This window comes from Myxocyprinus asiaticus, chromosome 1 (assembly GCF_019703515.2).
Source record: "Myxocyprinus asiaticus isolate MX2 ecotype Aquarium Trade chromosome 1, UBuf_Myxa_2, whole genome shotgun sequence".
Classification (NCBI taxonomy): Eukaryota; Metazoa; Chordata; class Actinopteri; order Cypriniformes; family Catostomidae; genus Myxocyprinus; species Myxocyprinus asiaticus.
Genome location: NC_059344.1, coordinates 68,057,773 through 68,078,903, shown reverse-complemented (window position 1 = coordinate 68,078,903; position 21,131 = coordinate 68,057,773). Strand labels below are relative to the sequence as shown.

The 21,131-nt window shown below is 41.3% G+C and overlaps 2 protein-coding genes across 2 annotated transcripts; both read right to left on the bottom strand.

The window, feature by feature from the left end:
• Positions 1 to 255: 255 nt before the first annotated feature.
• LOC127440338 (GTPase IMAP family member 9-like) lies at positions 256 to 9,815 on the bottom strand. Its single transcript, XM_051696879.1, has 6 exons — positions 9,812 to 9,815; positions 9,645 to 9,657; positions 9,354 to 9,541; positions 8,984 to 9,118; positions 8,757 to 8,825; positions 256 to 1,838 (listed from the first exon to the last, which is right to left on the bottom strand). The coding sequence occupies exons 1-6, from the start codon at positions 9,813 to 9,815 to the stop codon at positions 1,075 to 1,077; spliced, it is 1,173 nt and encodes a 390-aa protein (XP_051552839.1). The 3' UTR covers positions 256 to 1,074.
• Positions 9,419 to 21,125, bottom strand: LOC127447988 (GTPase IMAP family member 2-like). Its single transcript, XM_051710271.1, has 7 exons — positions 21,077 to 21,125; positions 20,008 to 20,092; positions 18,098 to 18,154; positions 13,322 to 13,957; positions 11,327 to 11,365; positions 11,033 to 11,136; positions 9,419 to 9,568 (listed from the first exon to the last, which is right to left on the bottom strand). Coding segments are annotated over exons 3-6 (732 nt in total). The 5' UTR covers positions 18,099 to 18,154; positions 20,008 to 20,092; positions 21,077 to 21,125; the 3' UTR covers positions 9,419 to 9,568; positions 11,033 to 11,080.
• Positions 21,126 to 21,131: the final 6 nt, after the last annotated feature.

Genomic DNA, 21,131 nt, shown 5'->3' with positions numbered 1-21,131 from the left:
TATATATATATATATGGTATGTATGGTAGTATATATAAGGAAATGGTTAAATACTCAAAAAGCCAAGAAATGAGTTTTCAGTAGGATTTATAATTACTACTCATTCAAAAAAAATCAGTGCCCTTTTTTATCCTTCCGCCCCTGTCCCTGCTAAGGTCTGTGCACGTCACTACCGTGTTTGTGCCATGACCTGATTTGCATAATTCCTTAAATGAATAGGACGCTAAAACTATGTAAACTGCGCACACAAACAAATGACGCAATTATAAGGTGCAGTTTATTCTTAGTGAATTCCCCTCTAAATGTGGGATCAGAGCGATATTACCACAACAATATACCTCATACAGTGCTGAAAACACAATATACAGAATAAAATATAAACAGGTTATTGCTTACACCCACCCAATTATTATTATTATTATTATTTGCAGATTAATTTCAAAATGAGCTAGTCATCATTTTGTTTGTGTGCTTACCCTCTGGACTTGGTTTTCTCTCATAAATTTCATTGGATTTGTTTTTTTCTTTCTCTTCTTCTCCTCTTTTTTCCCTTTTTTTTCTGTCTCTCCCATTCCTCTCGTTCTCTCTTCATATCCTCTCTTATCTCTCTCTTAAGTTCCTCTATTTCTTCAATGTCTTTTTTATATTGTCCTTCTCTCTCTCTAAACCCCTCTTCTCTTCTCATCTTTTCTTTGTCACGATTCTTTCTTTCTTCCTCTATCTTCATCTTCATTCTCTCTTTCTCTATTTGTTGTTTGTGCAAAAGATCTTCTTTCTCTCTCTCCATTCTCTCTTTCTCTCGTTTATGTTTCTGATATTCATCCCACATTTCTTGTACTTTCTTTCTCCTCTCATACTCTTCTCTTCTTCTAAATTCCTCTTCTCTTTTCTTTATCTCTCTGTCTCAATTCTGTTTCTCTACCTCCATCATCATCTTCATTCTCTCACTCTCTTGTTGAAGTCTCTTATTATATTCATTCCACATCTCTTATTCTTTCTTTCTCTTCTTCTCTTCTCTGTCTTTCCTCTTGAATCTGTCTCTTCCATTCCTCTCGTTCTCTCTTCATCTCTGTTTTAAATTCCTCCTCTTTTCTTTCTCTCTTCCACCATCATCATCTTCATTCTCTCTATCTCTTCTTTATATTTGGACTGAAGATCTTCCTTCTCTCTGATCAGTTGTGTCACTCTATCCTTCAGTTCCTTCTTTTCTTTTTCTTGTAGAGCTCTCTCCATCTGTCTGAACACCTTACATGAGTAGTAACTGTCTCCGTTTGCTCTCACCATGTCGTCTATTTTCTTCAGTAGATCAGAAACCTGTGTGCGGTCTCCAGTCTTATTATTGAACACATGGTATCTGTTTCCACACCGATCAATGAGATTCATCAAAGCAGATCCAGATCTTCCCAGGTACTCTTTAATAGTTTTATTCTCCAGATCATCTCCTCTGGTGAAGAGCACAATGGTGTACATTGAAGACTGTTCACCAAAAGTCTCTTGTATTATCTTCACTGATCTTTCCTCCTCTTGAGTGAATCGTCCCACTGGTATCAGTAAGAGGAACACATGTGGTCCTGGCAGTATCATTGAGATGCAGTTAGTGATTTCCCTCTGGATCTCTTCATTACTGAGTTTAGTATCAAACAGTCCTGGAGTGTCAATCACAGTAATGTTTCTGCCGTTGATTTCAGCTGTTTCTCTCTGACACTCTTTAGTAATTGACTCTTGAGATGATTCTGCTTTAAATGCTTTTCTTCTTAAGATGGTGTTTCCTGTTGTACTCTTTCCAACTCCAGTTTTACCCAGCAGAACAATCCTGCATTCGCAATCATCTATTGAATCTGAAAGTAAAAAGATTAAAAATGAATCGAAGATAGATCAAAGAAAGATAACAATACATCATATGGAATTTTAAGTGAAGATTTTCAATCCTTTAGATCATATATTATGTTGAATTTATTCTGAAGCATCAAAAATATATTTCTCCACTCAATTTGTTCTTTATCAGTTGTACAATTGTGGCTATAATCTACAATACCATGATAAAAATAAGAAATTTACCAAACTTAATTACTAAATGTGAATTTTCAGAATCAGAATGAGCTTTATTGCCAAGTTTGCTTACGCATACAAGGATTTCGTCATGGTGACAGCAGCTTCCAGTGCACAAACAATACAACAAGCAATAATATAAAAAAATATATATACAGATAATAAAAAATAAATAGAAAAATAGAATAAAAATAAAAAGAGAATAGAAAATATAAGTATATATAGAAATATAGGTCCCATGGTAGGTCCAACCCGAGGAGGGAGGAGTTTCTACAGACACGGTGACCAGGGGCAGAGGGACCTCTGCCGAAGGAAGATGCGGTTTACCAACGGGGAAACCACTTTGCGGAAAATACATCACACAGGGTTACCAATGGGGTAACCAGCACATGTGGAGCACCTACCCCAGTACAGGGTCTAAATAGCACATGTACTGGGCCGGCAGTGAGTTTCTCCGAAAACTCGCCAGCCACAGGGCTAAGGAGGAAGGACATCCAGGGTCCACACATTTGTGAACGCGACTGGAAGAAAGAGCGCACGTCATCACCTCAAGGGAGGGGAAAGGCGCTATGCGCAAGCGGTACACCGAGCCAGCTGTCCTGGAACTTACCTGTTCGTACCTGACAACACACGGGATGAAACTGGCTCAACCTGGAAGTTGTAAAACCTCGCAAAGGTGTTAGGTGTCCCAGCCTGCTGCTCTACAAATGTCTGCTAAAGAGGTGCCATTGGTCAGAGCCCAGGAGGCCGCTACACCCCTGGTAGAATGGGTGCGCAGCCCCCTCTGACTGGCTAGCACTGCTGGCTGCTCTGTCCTGCTCTGCTGTTTTGGATTTCTTTCTTTTGAAGAATTCCTGAATGTTCCGATTTCTTTTCATACTGTAATAGTCGCGTGACGACCAAACAATGACAACAGGTATGCTAGCAAGCATCATGGAAATCAAAAAAGCCCTTGGTGACGAGCAGACGGGGTGCGGGACCTTGAGTCGCGCCGGGGCAGGATGTGTTGTGTGGCCCCCATCTGCTTTTTAACCGCTGAGAATTGCTGGGCAAAATCCTCTATGGTGTCGGCGAATAGGCCAACCTGGGAGACGGGGGTGTTAAGGAATCATACCTTGTCAGCCTCCCTTGACTCGACCAGGTTGAGCTAAAGGTGGCGCCCGAGAGACCATGCTGTGACCTTCGTCGTCCGGAGGGCGAGATCGGTCGCCGAGCGCAGCTCCTGTGTCAATCTCGGGTCAGAACTACCCTCATGCAGTTCTTTGAGCGCCTCGGCTTGGTGCACTTGCAGCAGAGCCGTGGCGTGCAGGGCAGAGGCGACATGTCCTGCGGCACTGTAGGCCTTAGTCGCCATTGACGATGTAAACCTACAGACCTTGGACGGGAGTTTTGGATGGCTCCGCCAGGTGGCGGTACTCTGCGGGCACAGGTGCACCGCGATCGCCATATCCACCTGGGGAGTCGCCGAGCACCCCCTGGCAGCCCCACCGTCGAGGGTAGTGAGATCGGATGAGCCCGCGAACCAGGTCCAGGCAGTAAAAGGTGCCCACCACGATCGCGTGAGCTCATTATGCACTTTCGCCCTGAGACGAGCCGGCGGTCCCATCGCAGAACTCGCTGGGGCAAACGAGCGTGCTGGGGAATGGGAGGTCCGTGGGGGGTTTCCCGGCGGAGTGGCTCCCAATGAAATTCCCAAATCTATCCCGGTGCTAACCAAAGTGGCCTCGAAGGAGCGGCAGGGAGCCGCTGTGGGGCTTTCCCTGGGGAAAGTCACGACCGCAATGTTGCCATAATCATGCTCTCGCAGTGAGAACATGACCCGTCCACGAACGCTGTCCCCGTGTGGGCAGCACCCAACACGTGAGGCAGTGATAGTGGCCGTGGGAAGCGGAGAGGTAACGATCGCAACCAGGAAATATACACAAACGGAAAGATATCTTTAAAAAGATGCTCTCCGTGACTGCCACACTTTTAAAAAATCAAAATCAAAATCAAATCACTTTATTGTCACACAGCCATATACACAAGTGCAATGGTGTGTGAAATTCTTGGGTGCAGTTCCGATCAACATAGCAGTCGTGACAGTGATGAGACAGTACCAATTTACAATAACATCAAATTAACACAGCACAATTTAAACATCTGATATACACATAATTACACTCAACAATATACAAATAATAACATACACTGTACAGTATACAATACACACTATATAGATACACATTATTCAATAAAAATAAAAATATATGAACAAGTATATATAGTATATATAGAATATATCCTCCGAGCTTTTTTCACACACCGCCTTGTATATATTTCCTGGAGGGAGGGAAGCTCACCTCCAATGATGTGTTTGGCAGTTCGCACCACCCTTTGCAGTGCTTTGCGGTTGTGGGCGGTGCCATTGCCGTACCAGGCGGAGATACAGCCACTCAGGATGCTCTCTACAGTGCAGGTGTAGAACTGTGTGAGGATGTGGCGGTTCATTCCAAACTTCCTCAGCCATCTCAGGAAGAAGAGGCGCTGATGAGCCTTCTTCACAACGACTTCAGTGTGGATGGACCATGTGAGTTCCTCAGTGATGTGGACACCCTGGAACTTGAAGCTGCTGACTCTCTCCACTGGTGCTCCATTGATGGTGATGGGACAGTGTTCTCTGTCTTTTCTTCTGAAGTCCACCACAAGCTCCATTGTCTTACTGATGTCAAGGGAGAGGTTGTGCTCCTGACACCAGTGTGTCAGAGTGTGCACCTCCTCTCTGTAGGCTGTTTCATCATTGTCAGTGATCAGACCTACCACCGTCGTGTCATCAGCAAACTTAATGATGGCATTGGAGCTATGTGTTGCCACACACTCATGTGTGTACAGGGAATACAGGAGTGGGCTGAGAACACAGCCCTGTGGGGCTCCACTGTTGAGGGTCAGTGATGAGGAGATGTTGATGCCTATTCTAACCACCTGGCGTCTGCTTGACAGGAAAACTTTTAGAAGGGAAATATACTATTTCAGAGGAAGAATATACTCTTTTAGGCTGCTGAAGCACCCAGGGGTGTTCTCTGCACTCAACCGGTGCAAGAGGGGGAGAAGCCGCTGTAATGCACCGTAAATCCAACAGCTTTACTGGACTCAGAGATGAATGGATGGATCGGCAGAGTAATTCAGCTCGCTGAACACAACCGCTCGGCTCCAAAGAACAAGTCTGAATGAGTGGTTGCATTCCAGCTCCTTTTATACCCGTATGTCTGGGGGAGTGGCAAGCAAATTCCACTCGCCAATTCTCATTGGCCTTTTCTCAAAGATCAGAGATGTCTGGGGCCCCAAAGGGCGACCCCTAGTGTCACTTCATCGACACAACTTCGAGTGAGTGACAGAAGGGGAACATGATAACATATTAAAGGTGCTGTAAGCGATTTTTATATGAAAAGGTATGCAGAAAATGGTCCTACTCCCTGAAAGATATTAATGAAAGAAGTGTCCTGAGATATCTCAGCGGTCTCTGTGACAGCTCTAGACACTGAAAACAGCAGACAAAAATTTGTCCGCGGGCCACAGTCTTTGATGTGTCCTGTCTATCGATCATTTTGCGTGTTTTCATAGTGTTGTAGTTGAAGCGGATAACTGAGGCTTAATGCCATTTTCAAATTCATAACAGTCAGTTGAGCAGTGGCGTTCCCAGACTTTTTTGACTGGGGTGGCCCTAGTGGGGCACTGACTTATGCAATGGTGGCGTGAAGTACGAGTGCGCACAGACACACACACACACACACACACACACGTCTGACTCTGAATAGCATTAATTTACTATTTGTCTCCACTGCCCATATCTACTTTAATTACTAACATTACAGTGTCTTACATTCCTGTGTTTAAAGTTTAATTACTAACATTACATTATCTGACATTCCTGTGTTTAAAGTTTAATTTAAAAGATAAATAGACCTACCAATCACAACACAACAGAGTGGCACCATACAAATGTAATATAAATCTTCCAAACTTTACATAAATCGTACTTCCAATAGTAGGCTACATACAAAAGAAAACAATGCACATTCAAAAATACAGTAACAGTATAAAGTGCCAACAAAAAATTAAAATAAATGTGCCTGTGTGGACAAAATATTTACTTGACAAAATTGTGCAAAACTTCAAATGTGCTACAGTGTAGTTGTCTGGAAGAACAGACACTGTATTAATCTTACCAACAGAGAGACCGGAACTCACACTAGCTTACATTACAACAACAAAAAGACTCCAGCAAATTTTGTTTCAACACTGTAACATGACTTGTTAAATAACTAATCTGCTAAGAAATAAATAAGAGTAATACTACAGGCACTTTAGTTATTTAAAACGTAACATTCAGGTTTGAGGCCAGTGATGTAAACAACTACAGTTATGAGGAAAAAACTATTTCACCAGCTTATAAACACAATACTGTGTACAGTTAATGGAAAAACAACAATTCCTAATCATTAGGTAGGTCACATTGTGTGTTTGTAACACCATAATCAAAATGTTTGAGCTACAAACAGATGTCTTTGCCTTTGTCACACTTTGGTAAAATGTTATATAAATGGTGTGGTTGGACCCAACAACACTGCGGCCAATCACACTAATATCTTTGTTGCAATTTGCTGTTTTGATAAAGCATCGCTTCCAGCACTATTAAACTTCTATCTTGATATGTACTTCGTTTGCTACAAAAGATACTAGCTGCCTCTTGCAACACAGCCCAGGATACATTTAAAACAGTTCAATTTGCCTGTTCTTGTGTTGGCTTGCAAACACTTTTATAGAAGATAGAAGCCTTTATTTTGGACATACATTATACATACATGTTTTTGCATATATACAGTGAAATTTCTTTATTTTCACATATCCCAGCTAAGCTGGGGTCAGAGTGCAGGGTCAGCCATGATACGGTACCCCTGGAGCAGATAGGATCAAGGGCCTTGCTCAAGGGCCCAACAGTGGCATCTTGGCGGTGCTGGGGCTTGAACCCCCGACCTTCTGATCAGTAACCCAGAGCCTTAACCGCTGAGCCACCACTGCCCCATGATGTCATCCATGTTCAATGCCTTAGCTCTTCTTGATTCAGTGCTTAGCACACCTAAATGGCTTAGCCTGCCATCTACCATGGTTGTCCACAAATTATTTTTAATGAGCTTTAGAGCTGAAAAGCTCCGCTCACAGGTAGCACTGCTGACTGGAAGGGCTACAGCTATTTTGCACAGCCTGAAGAGCTCATGAAACACCTCTTGGTACGGTTCTAAGTAAACAGTCAAGTCTATAATGCTTGCCAACTGCACCGTCACACACTCAGCCTTCCTTTTCAAAAATCTCCTAGCCTGGTGAATCTCATGAGTAAGATCTTCATGACTGCAACCATATATTTCACCCAAACCAAATACCTGATCGTCTTGAAGGAACGTACTGCTATTAGGGTTTAGGGCTTGTATACTTTTCATTATTAAACAGTTAGGTTTTGAGAACCTTCTGGAGTCAAGGATGGGGTAGAGTAGTCTCTGTCTGAATGTATCTTTGTCATCATTACCCTTGTGCAGGCCTATAGTACATGTCACATAAGACCCATCAAGTGTGGAGCTAATTGTTGGTGATCTCTTCTTCTACCATTCTCAACAGCTATATTGCACTGTTTGGCTGTTTCTACTATGTCGTGCCACAGTTGATCACTAAATGTCTCAGTCCTGTACTTCTGAAATGTATCGTGAAGTGACTCCACCATGTCTACTGCCATAGATAAATCAACTGAGGGTGATTGTAGCAGGTCAGAAAGCAGCTTTATGTTACCGAACAGTTTTTGGAAGGTTGCAAGGAGGCCTATGAATGTGAGGTGAATCTGTGGAAGCAAACCTCGAGCATCAGTGGATCTGTCTCTATGATTTTCTGTGCTTATATTTTGAAAAACACACCACACAGCTGGTAACCTTTCCATCAAGTTCCTGCAAGCCAACGCTCTACATGCCCATCTTGAAGTTTTTGTAACTTCAGACAGTGCGCATTACAGTGGACATAAAACACATTTTTAGCCTCTGTCTTAATTCTGGCTGCCACACCTGAGTGTTTGCCACTCATCACTGAGGCCCCATCATAACCTTGTCCAACAAGATTTGATTTGTACTGAAGGTCATAACTTTCTAAACACTGGATGATCATTTTGCTTAGCCCCTTAGCATCTAGATGTTGGGCATGTTGGAAATCAAGAAAGCTTTCATGCACAGCCCTGCTGTAGTAACACCTAGCTACTAATGACAGCTGCTCCTTCTTTTGCAGATCTTTGCTTCCATCAGCAATGACAGAGAATACCTCACTCTCCTTCACTTCTTTTACAATTGAATCACACACCATACTTTCTAAGCACTGCAGAATTTCATTCTGTATGGTATTGCTTGTGTATTTTGAATTGCATTGTGCCTTCATTTTTTTGGCTACCATAGGATCGTGTTTAGCGATCATTTCTAGAATTTTTAAGAAATTAAGAAAAACATGGCATTAATGTGAGACTCACATTGCTTTTTTCCAATGTGAAAAGCCTGATTCTGAGCTGAAAACAGATTCTGCCACATTAGGCAGGGAGAAGTGTCTGCATGCATAATAGCAGGCTGAATCTTTCCTTTGTGAGTATTCAAGCCGTGAATGCAGGTTATACCACAATGGATTGAACGACCTTCTCTTCTCACCTTGGATGGTTTTTGGAAAAATCTTTAAACGAGGTTGAGTGGGACCTGCTGCTTTTGACTGTGAAATATCTGAAAGTGACAAAAGCATGAGAATCAGATCTTGCATTAAGCGTCATGTAAGTCACAGATGTGACTTACTGGGAATACAGATGAAAGAATTTAATGATGTACAATATATTAATTAAATACAATATATTTTATATGAAAAATGAAATATTAAGGCATACCATGAGGTCCAGGTGGGGCAACAAGGGCTGCCACATCACTATCCCCACATGACGTTGCGTGGCCTGCTGGCACTGCTGGATGGTTCTCATTGTCAGTATAATATTTTGACTCTGAGAGTGGCTGACTTGACACACCTGAAGCAATACAGGGATTTTAACAGTTGTATCAATTTATTTGTATGTCAAATTAGTCATATTTAGCTTATTTAAACTTGTATTGATAAAAATGGGGCTTTATCATGAATGACAGTATAAGCCACTGTATATACACTATATTGCCAAAAGTATTCGCTCATCTGCCTTTAGACGCATATGAACTTAAGTGACATCCCATTCTTAATCCATAGGGTTTAATATGACGTCGGCCCACCCTTTGCAGCTATAACAGCTTCAACTCTTCTGGGAAGGCTTTCCACAAGGTTTAGGAGTGTGTTTATGGGAGTTTTTGACCATTCTTCCAGAAGCGCATTTGTGAGGTCAGACACTGATGTTGGACGAGAAGGCCTGGCTCGCAGTCTTCGCTCTAATTCATCCCAAAGGTGCTCTGTCGGGTTGGGCCTTCATTGCCAGTATCCTTGTCTGAGTCTACAAAAATACATAAGTTGTCATCAGAATGATAACAAAATCAGCCTTTTTCTAAATAGGCGAAGTGATATGTTACCCAACCCAGATGACTGAAATTAAATAATGAGTATTGCACTTTTACACATATAATTGACTCGTTTCAACTTTAGTTTCAATGTATGGCAATAAACCACAACGTCATTGATATTACCAATATAAAGTACTTACTAAAGAGAAATATGGAACTATCAGGAACTGACATACCCATGTGTACATGTACATGAGCGACACGTAAGTAGCGACTAGTGAGATAAGACCAGGCGTAACAAATGTAGCCCGGAATCCCGGAGACTTCTTGACGTGTGGTTGACCAACCGCTTTTCTTCTTCTTCTGTTGGTTTATTGGCAGCCGGTACTCAACGGCTGTGTCTCGTACTCGAAGGCGTCCTCTGAAGGCTGCTGTATACCGAGCGTCCTTCTTTAAACAAGCCTCGTTTAAACGAGACGGCCTTCGTAGGACAAACGGAAACGGAAGGTAACATGGTTGCTATGACAGCACGCCACTCTTTAACAAGTGCCAGCACTTTGAGTGAGAAGGGAACAAAGTCCCTTTGGAAGGGAATGTATGAGGTACATTTTAGGAGAGATATAATGATGTGAAGAGAAAATAAAATAGATTTTACAGGTGTACTTTTAGTCTATAATACTTTATTTTAATTATATATTAATATAATTATACATATTATATACTCTGCACCCATCTACTTGGGAATTAACATTACTTGCGTTTGAACATCATATTTACGGGCAAATTGGCATCATTTTTTTTTAGACATTTCCGTTTTGTACACCTCATGCATCCTCTGAATTCCCATGAAAGAAGGTCGCATTCGAAGTGTCCTACTCGCTTTTCTGAAACGAGACAGCCTCGATGACGTACACGGCCGACAAATGCGACCTCCGGAGGACGCAGCCTTCCAAACGAGACACAGCCAACGATAACTGCCCCGCTCAAACTCAAAAACTTTCACTGGGTTTTTGGCAGGCTAGACACTACTCTGGCGCATTACTGCCGCTCAGGTTTAAGACTGAATTGCACCTAACGAAAGGTTGATGATCATAGTTTAGGATAACGGGGTGGCACCTGGGGTGGCCGATCAGATTCCAGGGGTAGCCCGTGCCACCCCAGGCCACTCCCTGGACACGCCCCTGCAGTTGAGGGCACTAATTTCTACTTTTGTGTTTGACAACCACTTCTGTTTGGTGTTTATGTGAGCACCACCAAATGTGCTGATATATGTATTTGCAGTGCAATCAGGTGTGACATTTAAGCCATGCTTAAAAACTGTATGAATATCATTGCATTAGAGGACAAAATATCATAAGTAGCATTTATTTCAAAGACAGCACGAGATCACTTTAAGCAAAACATTTCACAAGACTGTTTATAATATTTATTATAATGTATATAATCTATATATTTACTGTTAAAAATGAAGATCAATTATTTTGACACTTTCTGCTTGTCAGACGTTAGGGGAATATGTTATGTGATGAACTACACCTGTGGTTATTTTTGGTTGGTGCATCTGTGTAAAATTACCATGGGACAAGATGGGTAAAAGCAAAAATGGCTATAAAACTGAAGTTACTTCTGAAAAAAGGTCTAACATCATTTGTGTGCAGATGCCAATTTGATGTTTAATATTGTATTTTCTAACACAATGCAGTATAAATATAATACTATATTGTTACAGTCAATAGTTTTAGTTAACTTACTGTTGGGCCGATTGCAGTCGGAACTGTGCCACCCGCTCACTGCAACATAAATAAAACAGATTCATTTTGTGATGAAACAACTCGATAATCCTCACAATGATCATGATGACTGGATCTACTGTACTTATTTTTTCTTCTTAGTTGCCAACACAATAAAACTGATACTATTAGCCCCAAATCCCAAACCATTACTTTATCTCTCAAAACAAAAACGCATTTAAAAAAACTACAATAACACCTTGTCTTCATGCAACTTCCAATTTGATACGTTTTCTGCGAAACTCTACACACAAATGTCCACATAAGGTTTAATTATGTTCTCATTCAGAAAGCACAGGCACTCAGAACTCAGTGCTTCACAAAAGTTTAGTTAACACATATTTCTCCATGTGCAAACACTAAATTCTTCCCACACCAACCAGAAACTCAGAATAGATAGGGATACATGTAAGTTTGATTTGAAAACATTGAGATTTAAATGTCTAATCACTACGACTCAGAACCAGACTTAACTTTGGCCTAGAGAAATTAAAATATTTACTTTCCATATATTACTTCCATTCGTGTGTGTGTGAGTGTGTGTGTGAGTGAGTGAGTGTGTGTGTCTGTGTGAGTGTGTGTGTCTGTGTGTGTGTGAGTGTGTGTGTGTGTCTGTGTGTGAGTGAGTGTGTGTGTCTGTGTGTGAGTGAGTGTGTGTGTGTGAGTGTCTGTCTGTGTGTGAGTGAGTGTGTCTGTGTGTGTCTGTCTGTGAGTGTGTGTGTCTGTGTGTGAGTGAGTGTCTCTGTGTGTGTCTGTGTGTGTGTGTGTGTGAGTGAGTGTGTGTGTGTTTGTGTGTCTGTGAGTGAGTGTGTGTCTGTGTGTGTGTGTGTGTCTGTGTGTGTGTTTGTGTGTGTGTGTGGGCAAGTTTAAGTGGTTTACAAGGACTTTTTAGGTTATAAACTGGTAATTACAAGGGTATTATGCTATAAATGTGGTTTAAGTGTGATTGTGTGATTGTGTGTGTGTGTGTTTAGGGGTAGGGTTAGGGTTAGGGGATATAATCTATAGTTCATACAGTATAAAAATCATTATGTCTATGGAGAGTCCTCATAATGATAGCTGCACCAACGTGTGTGTGTGTGTGTGTGTGTGTGTGTGTGTGTGTGTTTAGGGGTAGGGTTAGGGTTAGGGGATAGAATCTATAGTTTGTACAGTATAAAAATCATTATGTCTATGGAGAGTCCTCATAATGATAGCTGCACCAACATGTGTGTGTGTGTGTGTGTGTGTGTGTGTGAGAGAGAGAGAGAGAGAGAGTGTGTGTGTGTGTGTGTGTGTGTGTGTGAGAGTGTGTGTGTGTGTTTAGGGGTAGGGTTAAGGTTAGGGGATAAAATCTATAGTTCATACAGTATAAAAATCATTATGTCTATGGAGAGTCCTCATAATGATAGCTGCAACAACATGTGTGTGTGTGTGTGTGTGTGTGTGTGTGTGTGAGAGAGAGAGTGTGTGTGTGAGAGTGTGTGTGTGTGTGTGTGTGTTTAGGGGTAGGGTTAGGGTTAGGGGATAGAATCTATAGTTCATACAGTATAAAAATCATTATGTCTATGTGTCTATGTCTCCTCATAATGATAGCAATATTATTCAGCTGGATTAGCAAAGGTTTAAGATGCCATATAATAACTACCATCAGGATGTGTATGTGATTCCTGCCCTTAATATGTGTCAGCGTTTGTATCAGCTCACTGACAGAATCTGCATCTTTTGAGATCAGCTTCAAATAAAACACTAACATGTGCCCAGTGTTATAATTTATCCAGTAGACTTTATAGAGGTGGGGTCTGAATTTACATAATCCCAAATCACATTAGACAAGACAGATGTTGTTCAAAGTAACAGCTATTCTCTTTTAATTAAAGCTAGTCCCATTTATATGATCCCTGAATATTTTTGCAAATGATATTCTGAAAACGTACACTTATTTTTATATTGCAAATCTTATATCTTTGCATTTACCCTCTGTATTGTGACCAGAATCCAGCTCTGCTCCAACTGAAGCTGAAGATCTACTGTTCTCATCATCCACTGATGATCCTTGTGCATTTATACCTCTTTCACATTTAAGATATTCTTTGAATAGAGCAGAGCAGAATGCCTGTTGATGTTTATAAAAATGAAGACGTCGTCCTCCACACTCTGCAGTCAGTTGTCTAATGAAGACATTCTCTCTTGGTACTGAATAGATACCATAGATGCTGAGTGGCTCTTCATCAGTAGTCAGCACTATGGTCTGTTTAATGGCCTGCTCACTGAAGAGGTTCAGCACTTTTATCACTCTGTTTCGGTCGTCCTTCCTGAAGCTCTTATACTGCAGTACAAGTATGAACACGTGAGGTCCTGGAGCAGACAGAGAAACACACTCTCTCACTCTTTGTGTGATCTGAGCTTCTGAGAGAAATGGCTGTAGCAGGTAGAAAGTGTTGATGACTGTGATGTGTCTCTTCTCCACCATTCCACTGATTTTCACACTGTGCTGCTGTAAATATTCTGAAGATGCTTTCCTCTGAAAAGCTGGTGTACCCAGGATGACGTTTCCCACTTTGCTGTTTTTTGATACATTCTTCCCCAGAAGAACAATTCTCAACTCACTCACTGAAACACAGCACACGATAGGTCACAATATGTAACAATATCTGTTGTGGCACCTACACTATAAAAATGGAAAGATTCTCAACGCATCAAGGCCCTCTGGAAACCTCTGGAGAGCCTTTAGGAACCCTTTAAAGGTGCCTCAAATATCCTGTTTTGTACTTAGTGAACTTTGTGTTTCAAAGTCTTTCCCTATGATGATGGAGTCACTAGAGCAGAGGTGCCAAAACTTTTTCCTACAAAGGGCCAAAGGTAAACGTTGCATTATAAGAAACTGGAAATTACAAGTTTTTTTTTTTTTTTTTTAGCCTTATAAAATGACTCTGTCATCCTTTTATGTCAAACACTTTAATTTAAACAATTACATTGCATGATCTCTGCATTGCATAATGCGCATTGTTACTGAAACAAAACGTATTTTTTACTCATTCACATACACTATATTGCCAAAAGTATTCGCTCACCCATCCAAATCATTGAATTCAGGTGTTCCAATCACTTCCATGGCCACAGGTGTATAAAATGAAGCACCTAGGCATGCAGACTGCTTCTACAAACATTTGTGAAAGAATGGGCTGCTCTCAGGAGCTCAGTGAATTCCAGCGTGGTACTGTGATAGGATGCCACCTGTGCAACAAGTCCAATCGTGAAATTTCATCGCTACTAAATATTCCACAGTCAACTGTCAGTGGTATTATAACAAAGTGGAAGCGATTGGGAATGACAGCAACTCAGCCACGAAGTGGTAGGCCACGTAAAATGACAGAGCGGGGTCAGCGGATGCTGAGGCGCATAGTGCGCAGAGGTCGCCAACTTTCTGCAGAGTCAATCGCTACAGACCTCCAAAGTTCATGTGGCCTTCAGATTAGCTCAAGAACAGTGTGTAGAGAGCTTCATGGAATGGGTTTCCATGGCCGAGCAGCTGCATCCAAGCCATACATCACCAAGTGCAATGCAAAGCATCGGATGCAGTGGTGTAAAGCACGCCGCCACTGGACTCTAGAGCAGTGGAGACGCATTCTCTGGAGTGACGAATCACGCTTCTCCATCTGGCAATCTGATGGACGGTTACCAGGAGAACGGTCCTTGTCTGACTGCATTGTGCCAGCTGTGAAGTTTGGTGGAGGGGGGTTTATGGTGTGGGGATGTTTTTCAGGAGCTGGGCTTGGCCCTTTAGTTCCAGTGAAAGGAACTCTGAATGCTTCAGCATATCAAGAGATTTTGGACAATTCCATGCTCCCAACTTTGTGGGATCAGTTTGGGGATGGCCCCTTCCTGTTCCAACATTACTGCACACCAGTGCACAAAGCAAGGTCCATAAAGACATGGATGAGCGAGTTTGGTGTGGAAGAACTTGACTGGCCTGCACGATGTCATATTAAACCCTATGGATTAAGAATGGGATGTCACTTAAGTTCATATGCGTCTAAAGGCAGATGAGCGAATACTTTTGGCAATATAGTGTATTTCCAAATATTTTGGCTATTAAATTAACTACAAAACTAATGCACCGACACAGGAGTAGATGACAGCATTTGTATCATTAATAACATTTTATTTAACATTAAGGCTATTTAACACATCCAGATATTATTTTTGTTAATATTATTATTAATTACATTGTAGCATTTGGTCATTTTAGCGTGGTAGCACAACACCGAACTGATGCGGAGTGTGAGATGCCGAGTGCCCGTCTGTGCACGTTTATGGTGCCAGCATCTGCCACTGACATGGTAACATCTGCGCAACGGACAGCAAGACACAAATAATGTTCAGCGAAAATTCAAATGAAGAACCCGATGTACAGTGCATCCGGAAAGTATTCACAGCGCTTCACTTTTTCCACATTTTGTTATGTTACAGCCTTATTCCAAAATGGATTACATTCATTATTTTCCTCAAAATTCTACAAACAATACCCCATAATGACAACGTGAAAGAAGTTTGTTTGAAATCTTTGCAAATTTATTACAAATAAAAAATGAAAAAAAAAATAAAATCACATGTACATAAGTATTCACAGCCTTTGCTCAATACTTTGTTGAAGCACCTTTGGCACCAATTACAGCCTCAAGTCTTTTTGATTATGATGCTACAAGCTTGACACACCTATTTTTGGGCAGTTTCTCCCATTCTTCTTTGCAGGACCTCTCAAGCTCCATCAGGTTGGATGGGGAGCGTCGGTGCACAGCCATTTTCAGATCTCTCCAGAGATGTTCAATCGGGTTCAAGTCTGGGCTCTGGCTGGGCCACTCAAGGACATTCACAGAGTTGTCCCGGAGCCACTCCTTTGTTATCTTGGCTGTGTGCTTAGGGTCGTTGTCCTGTTGGAAGATGAACCTTCGCCCCAGTCTGAGGTCCAGAGCGCTCTGGAGCAGGTTTTCATCAAGGATGTCTCTGTACATTGCTGCATTCATCTTTCCCTCGATCCTGACTAGTCTCCCAGTTCCTGCTGCTGAAAAACATCCCCACAGCATGATGCTGCCACCACCATGCTTCACTGTAGGGATGGTATTGGCCAGGTGATGAGCGGTGCCTGGTTTCCTCCAGACATGACGCTTGCCATTCAGGTCAAAGAGTTCAATCTTTGTTTCTCATGGTATGAGAGTCCTACAGGTGCCTTTTGGCAAACTCCAGACGGGCTGTCATGTGCCTTTTACTGAGGAGTGGCTTCCGTCTGGCCACTCTACCATACAGGCCTGATTGGTGGAGTGCTGCAGAGATGGTTGTTCTTCTGGAAGGTTCTCCTCTCTCCACAGAGAAACGCTGGAGCTCTGTCAGAGTGACCATCGGGTTCTTGGTCACCTCCCTGACTAAGGCCCTTCTCTCCCGATCGCTCAGTTTGGCCGGGCGGCCAGCTCTAGGAAGAGTCCTGGTGGTTCCAAACTTCTTCCATTTACGGATGATGGAGGCCACTGTGCTCATTGGGACCTTCAATCCTGCAGAAATATTTCTGTACCCTTCCCCAGATCTGTGCCTCGATACAATCCTGTCTCGGAGGTCTACAGACAATTCCTTGGACTTCATGGCTTGGTTTGTGCTCTGACATGCACTGTTAACTGTGGGACCTTATATAGACAGGTGTGTGCCTTTCCAAATCATGTCCAATCAACTGAATTTACCACAGGTGGACTCCAATCAAGTTGTAGAAACATCTCAAGGATGATCAGTGGAAACAGGATGCACCTGAGCTCAATTTTGAGTGTCATGGCAAAGGCTGTGAATACTTATGTTCATGTGATTTTTTGTTTCGTTTTTTATAACAAACTTCTTTCATGTTGTCATTATGGGGTATTGTTTGTAGAATTTTGAGGAAAATAATGAATTTAATCCATTTTGGAATAAGGCTGTAACATAACAAAATGTGGAAAAAGTGAAGCGCGGTGAATACTTTCCGGATGCACTGTATGTATTTGGAGCTATATCAGATAGCAGGGGATTTTGTGTTGTTGTTTTTTTGCCCAGAGCCTCCGAGTTAATTTCCGACCATGGATGGAACTAGAGATGGAGATGAGAAATGTAACAAGTGTTTAAGTGTCTCTCTCAGACATGCAGCTGGTACATTACACAAAGCATTTTTTGCTATTTCTGCCTTTCTTGCAAATATGCCTCATTATTTATGACTAATGAAGGAGCGCCAAGACATCAAAGGCGGCAAAAACTACAGATCAACGTCATATGCTTGTAATGTTAACAGCTTTGTTGATTATAAACAGAAACGATATAGTTTAATCACGTCGCTCGCTTGCGGAGTATAATGCAATATGCATGTTTAAATAACAGGTTTAGAAAGGTTTATACATCTGTAGGTTCAGTAACTATGGGACAAAGCGCTTCCTCGCTGCACGCGCTCACTTCTGACACTGCTGACAGCTGCATGAGAGAGAGAGAGGGAGAGACAACTAAGAAAGGGTTCCTACAGGTTCTCCAGAGGGTTCTGCCAGTGTGACATCTGAGGAACCCCAAATGGTGCCTCACGTATCTTTTCATTTTTACACCAACAAGCCAACACCACCAATATAAATGAAGATCACATTCCAGCAAGAGCTGCTTTCCAGGTTGAATCTGATATTTTTGTGTTGGGCGGGGCCAAAGATGCACATGATTCACTTCATGTATTTGTGGATCTATATAAAAACTTACTGTCAGGGGGGGTCTCTCTCTTTGCTCTGACTTCTACGGTTGGGATTGATGATCAATCTGAAACAGTGTAACACAAGTTACGAATGCAAATAACACGTTCTGACAAGAGTTCACCTGTTCATTCACTTCACTGTGCAGATGTAAGTTGTTATATGACATATACAATATGATGTGGCTATAGTGATTGAACTCATGTATTAATAGGATGCGTTTGAATGTAGTATTTATCCTGTTTTTAAGTGGTTCACACAGCTCAAGCATCTTGCAATATCATTTTATCTTGTCATATTTTCATCAACAGTATGCTTTAATTCAATTGTTTAATCATCCTCATGATGCACCTTTTTCATCTCGTCTTCATTAATGGTGACGAAATCAAAAAACATTTCTTCAACTAATGTTTTCATCAGTGATTTCGTTGACGAGATTAACACTGGTAGAAACTTGATTTTAGCATAAAACTTGATTTTTGACTACTGAATGATGTCATTAAATTCAAACCATTAATGTTGTTTTGATGTTCTTTAATGTTGGTGACTAACTGCACTTCAAACGGATATGCTGCATAGCGCTCTCTATCGCTCTTATCACTCTTTCTTTACAACATGTTAGGGTTAGGTTAAAGAAGAACAAATTAAATAAATGGCTGTGCATGAGCAGTGTGCCGGCATTATATTTTCTTAATGTAAAATGTTACATTATCTTAAATGTTATAGATATCTTAAAGGTGCAGTATGTAACAATTTTCATGTAATAATCACCTTTTTTTTGCCAATGTGTGAACGGCTTGTAACGCAACTTAAAAAATGAGCTCTTCCTGGACTTCCTATGTTGCCTATTAAAGCCTGTAGACTGATTTTCATGTGAAGGGAGCAGGTCGATTTTGCCGGGAAAATTCAAAGGATGTGACGTTTATGCGCGCTCCCGAGAGCCTCAGTGCGTCTCTTCCGCTAGTCAACAGCGACAACAAACTGCAACACTAGGTAACGTTATCTTAGAGATGGAATCCAGCAAACGTCCGGCTCCCAGCACATCACCGACTCCTACACAAACTCAGAGTAAGCCAAAAAAAACATTTATCTACCGAATCCCATCTGGCTACGCGGGAACGTGATCGTGGTTGAGTGAAAACTAGAGTGAACATCGGCAGGGCATTTGATTCCTGGAGGGACCTTCATTTGGTTTTGAGGATCAAACCCGACCCTGAACTGGCATGTGAAATATAGTGCCATAAGGATTGATCTGTGTCATTTCAGCTAACTTGATCCTGCCTGCTAACGCTAACGAATTGCAAGCTACCTTGCTTCATAACTTTCAAATAATTTCAACGATTTTCTCTTCATACTAAAAATCAGGTATACAGGATACATTTAAGCAAATATGCTGGTTTCTTGATCGTAGTACAACATATGACATACAAAACATACAATAGTGCAACATAACAGTGCAACAGTAAACAGTCTGGTATAGTTCGGTAGTATGTAGCTGTATGTGTGTATCAGTATGCTATGTTAGCTGATAAGTAGTTTTAGTTTAGTCTCAAAGTTTGTAGTAAAACAATCATAACTGTGTAATTTTAAATAAGCTGCCTCATCTGTCAGCATGATGCCGGTGAATCACATTCAGTCTCTTTGTACGTTACGTCATTGTTTTGGCCGATGCTCGCTCGCATCCCTATGGCGTGTGTGCACGAGCACGAGCAACAGGCTGCAGTTCACTTAACGGCCACAGGTGTCACTAATAACAAGGGTTTCTGAATCTTACATATGATATGCTTGAATTGAACCTGTGCTGCCACTCCTAGTCTGGACTCATCATCTTTAGCTGTTAATATCTCATAACATAATATATCATAAAATCAGCTGTTACTATATCGCTCAGAGATGAGTGTGTTTATATCTCACATTTACCGTCTGATATTCTGTTTCTTCTCCGTCTCTTTCTTTAGTGTTCAGATGATCGTCGTCTTTGACTCCTGATATCTCTGTTCATTTACTTGTAAAAGATATCAGTGATTGTTATGCAGTAACAGTTTTCATTGCTTTTTTACCACATAATGAGTAAAATGTTTGGCCTATTTTCATATGCATTAGTACAGTGTGTGTGCTCAAGTTCAAGTCACTTCCGGTCTACTCTCATTCTATCCTATTCATAATAAAGGCAAATAAATAAATAAAAATGTATAAAGTGTTGGGATGCCCAGTCCCAGTTTCAGTGACGTCACTTTTCCCCACAGCCGCCATATTTGTGACCATCAGTGGGAGGAAACAATGGCGGTGAATGGAAAAACATTAAAAATAGCTTTTGATCCATGAGAAGTTCATACAGGTCTGAAGACAGCACAAATATGACCAAATCGTACTTTTTTGTTTGATGTGTGACCGGCATGTACACACATTCCCACTGGTACATCTCCGTAAACATCTCTCAGTCAGAAGTTACAGATGTTTTGTGCTGTTTTCTGATCTGATTTAATCACAGTATTAAAAAATGTCTGTGATGATCCCGTCTGTATGAATGTAAAAGCTTCGTTTAACTCTGAAGAAGGTTTTTGTCGCATCTCATAGCGCAGCACATTGAAGATATATGGAATATTGATCACAAACATGGCAGCGCGGTCATACAGTGACGTCACATGAAACAGGTTCAGACATTATGCAACAATTCAAAATGTCTTATTTTTACACTTCAAAACATCTCATTACGATTGTACTTGTTGCACTTATCAAATACAGACACTGAAATGAAAAATGTGTTTCACAGCACTGAGCACAATCTTTGTGACACACAGATTTGATTTTGAGACGATTCTTTCAAACTAAGTGAAACTCACTGATATTACTAACACTCATCTGGTTATTAATTACATTAATGATTAAATTAAACTCTCTGTAGTGTGATGTATCTCATATTTACATGTCATTTACAGTAACAAACATTTCACATAAAGAGGATTGTTATAAGAAATCGTCGTGTTACCTGCATGTATGCTGTTTCCTTTATGAAAGCAGGAAGAGATCTGTGTGTGTCTGAG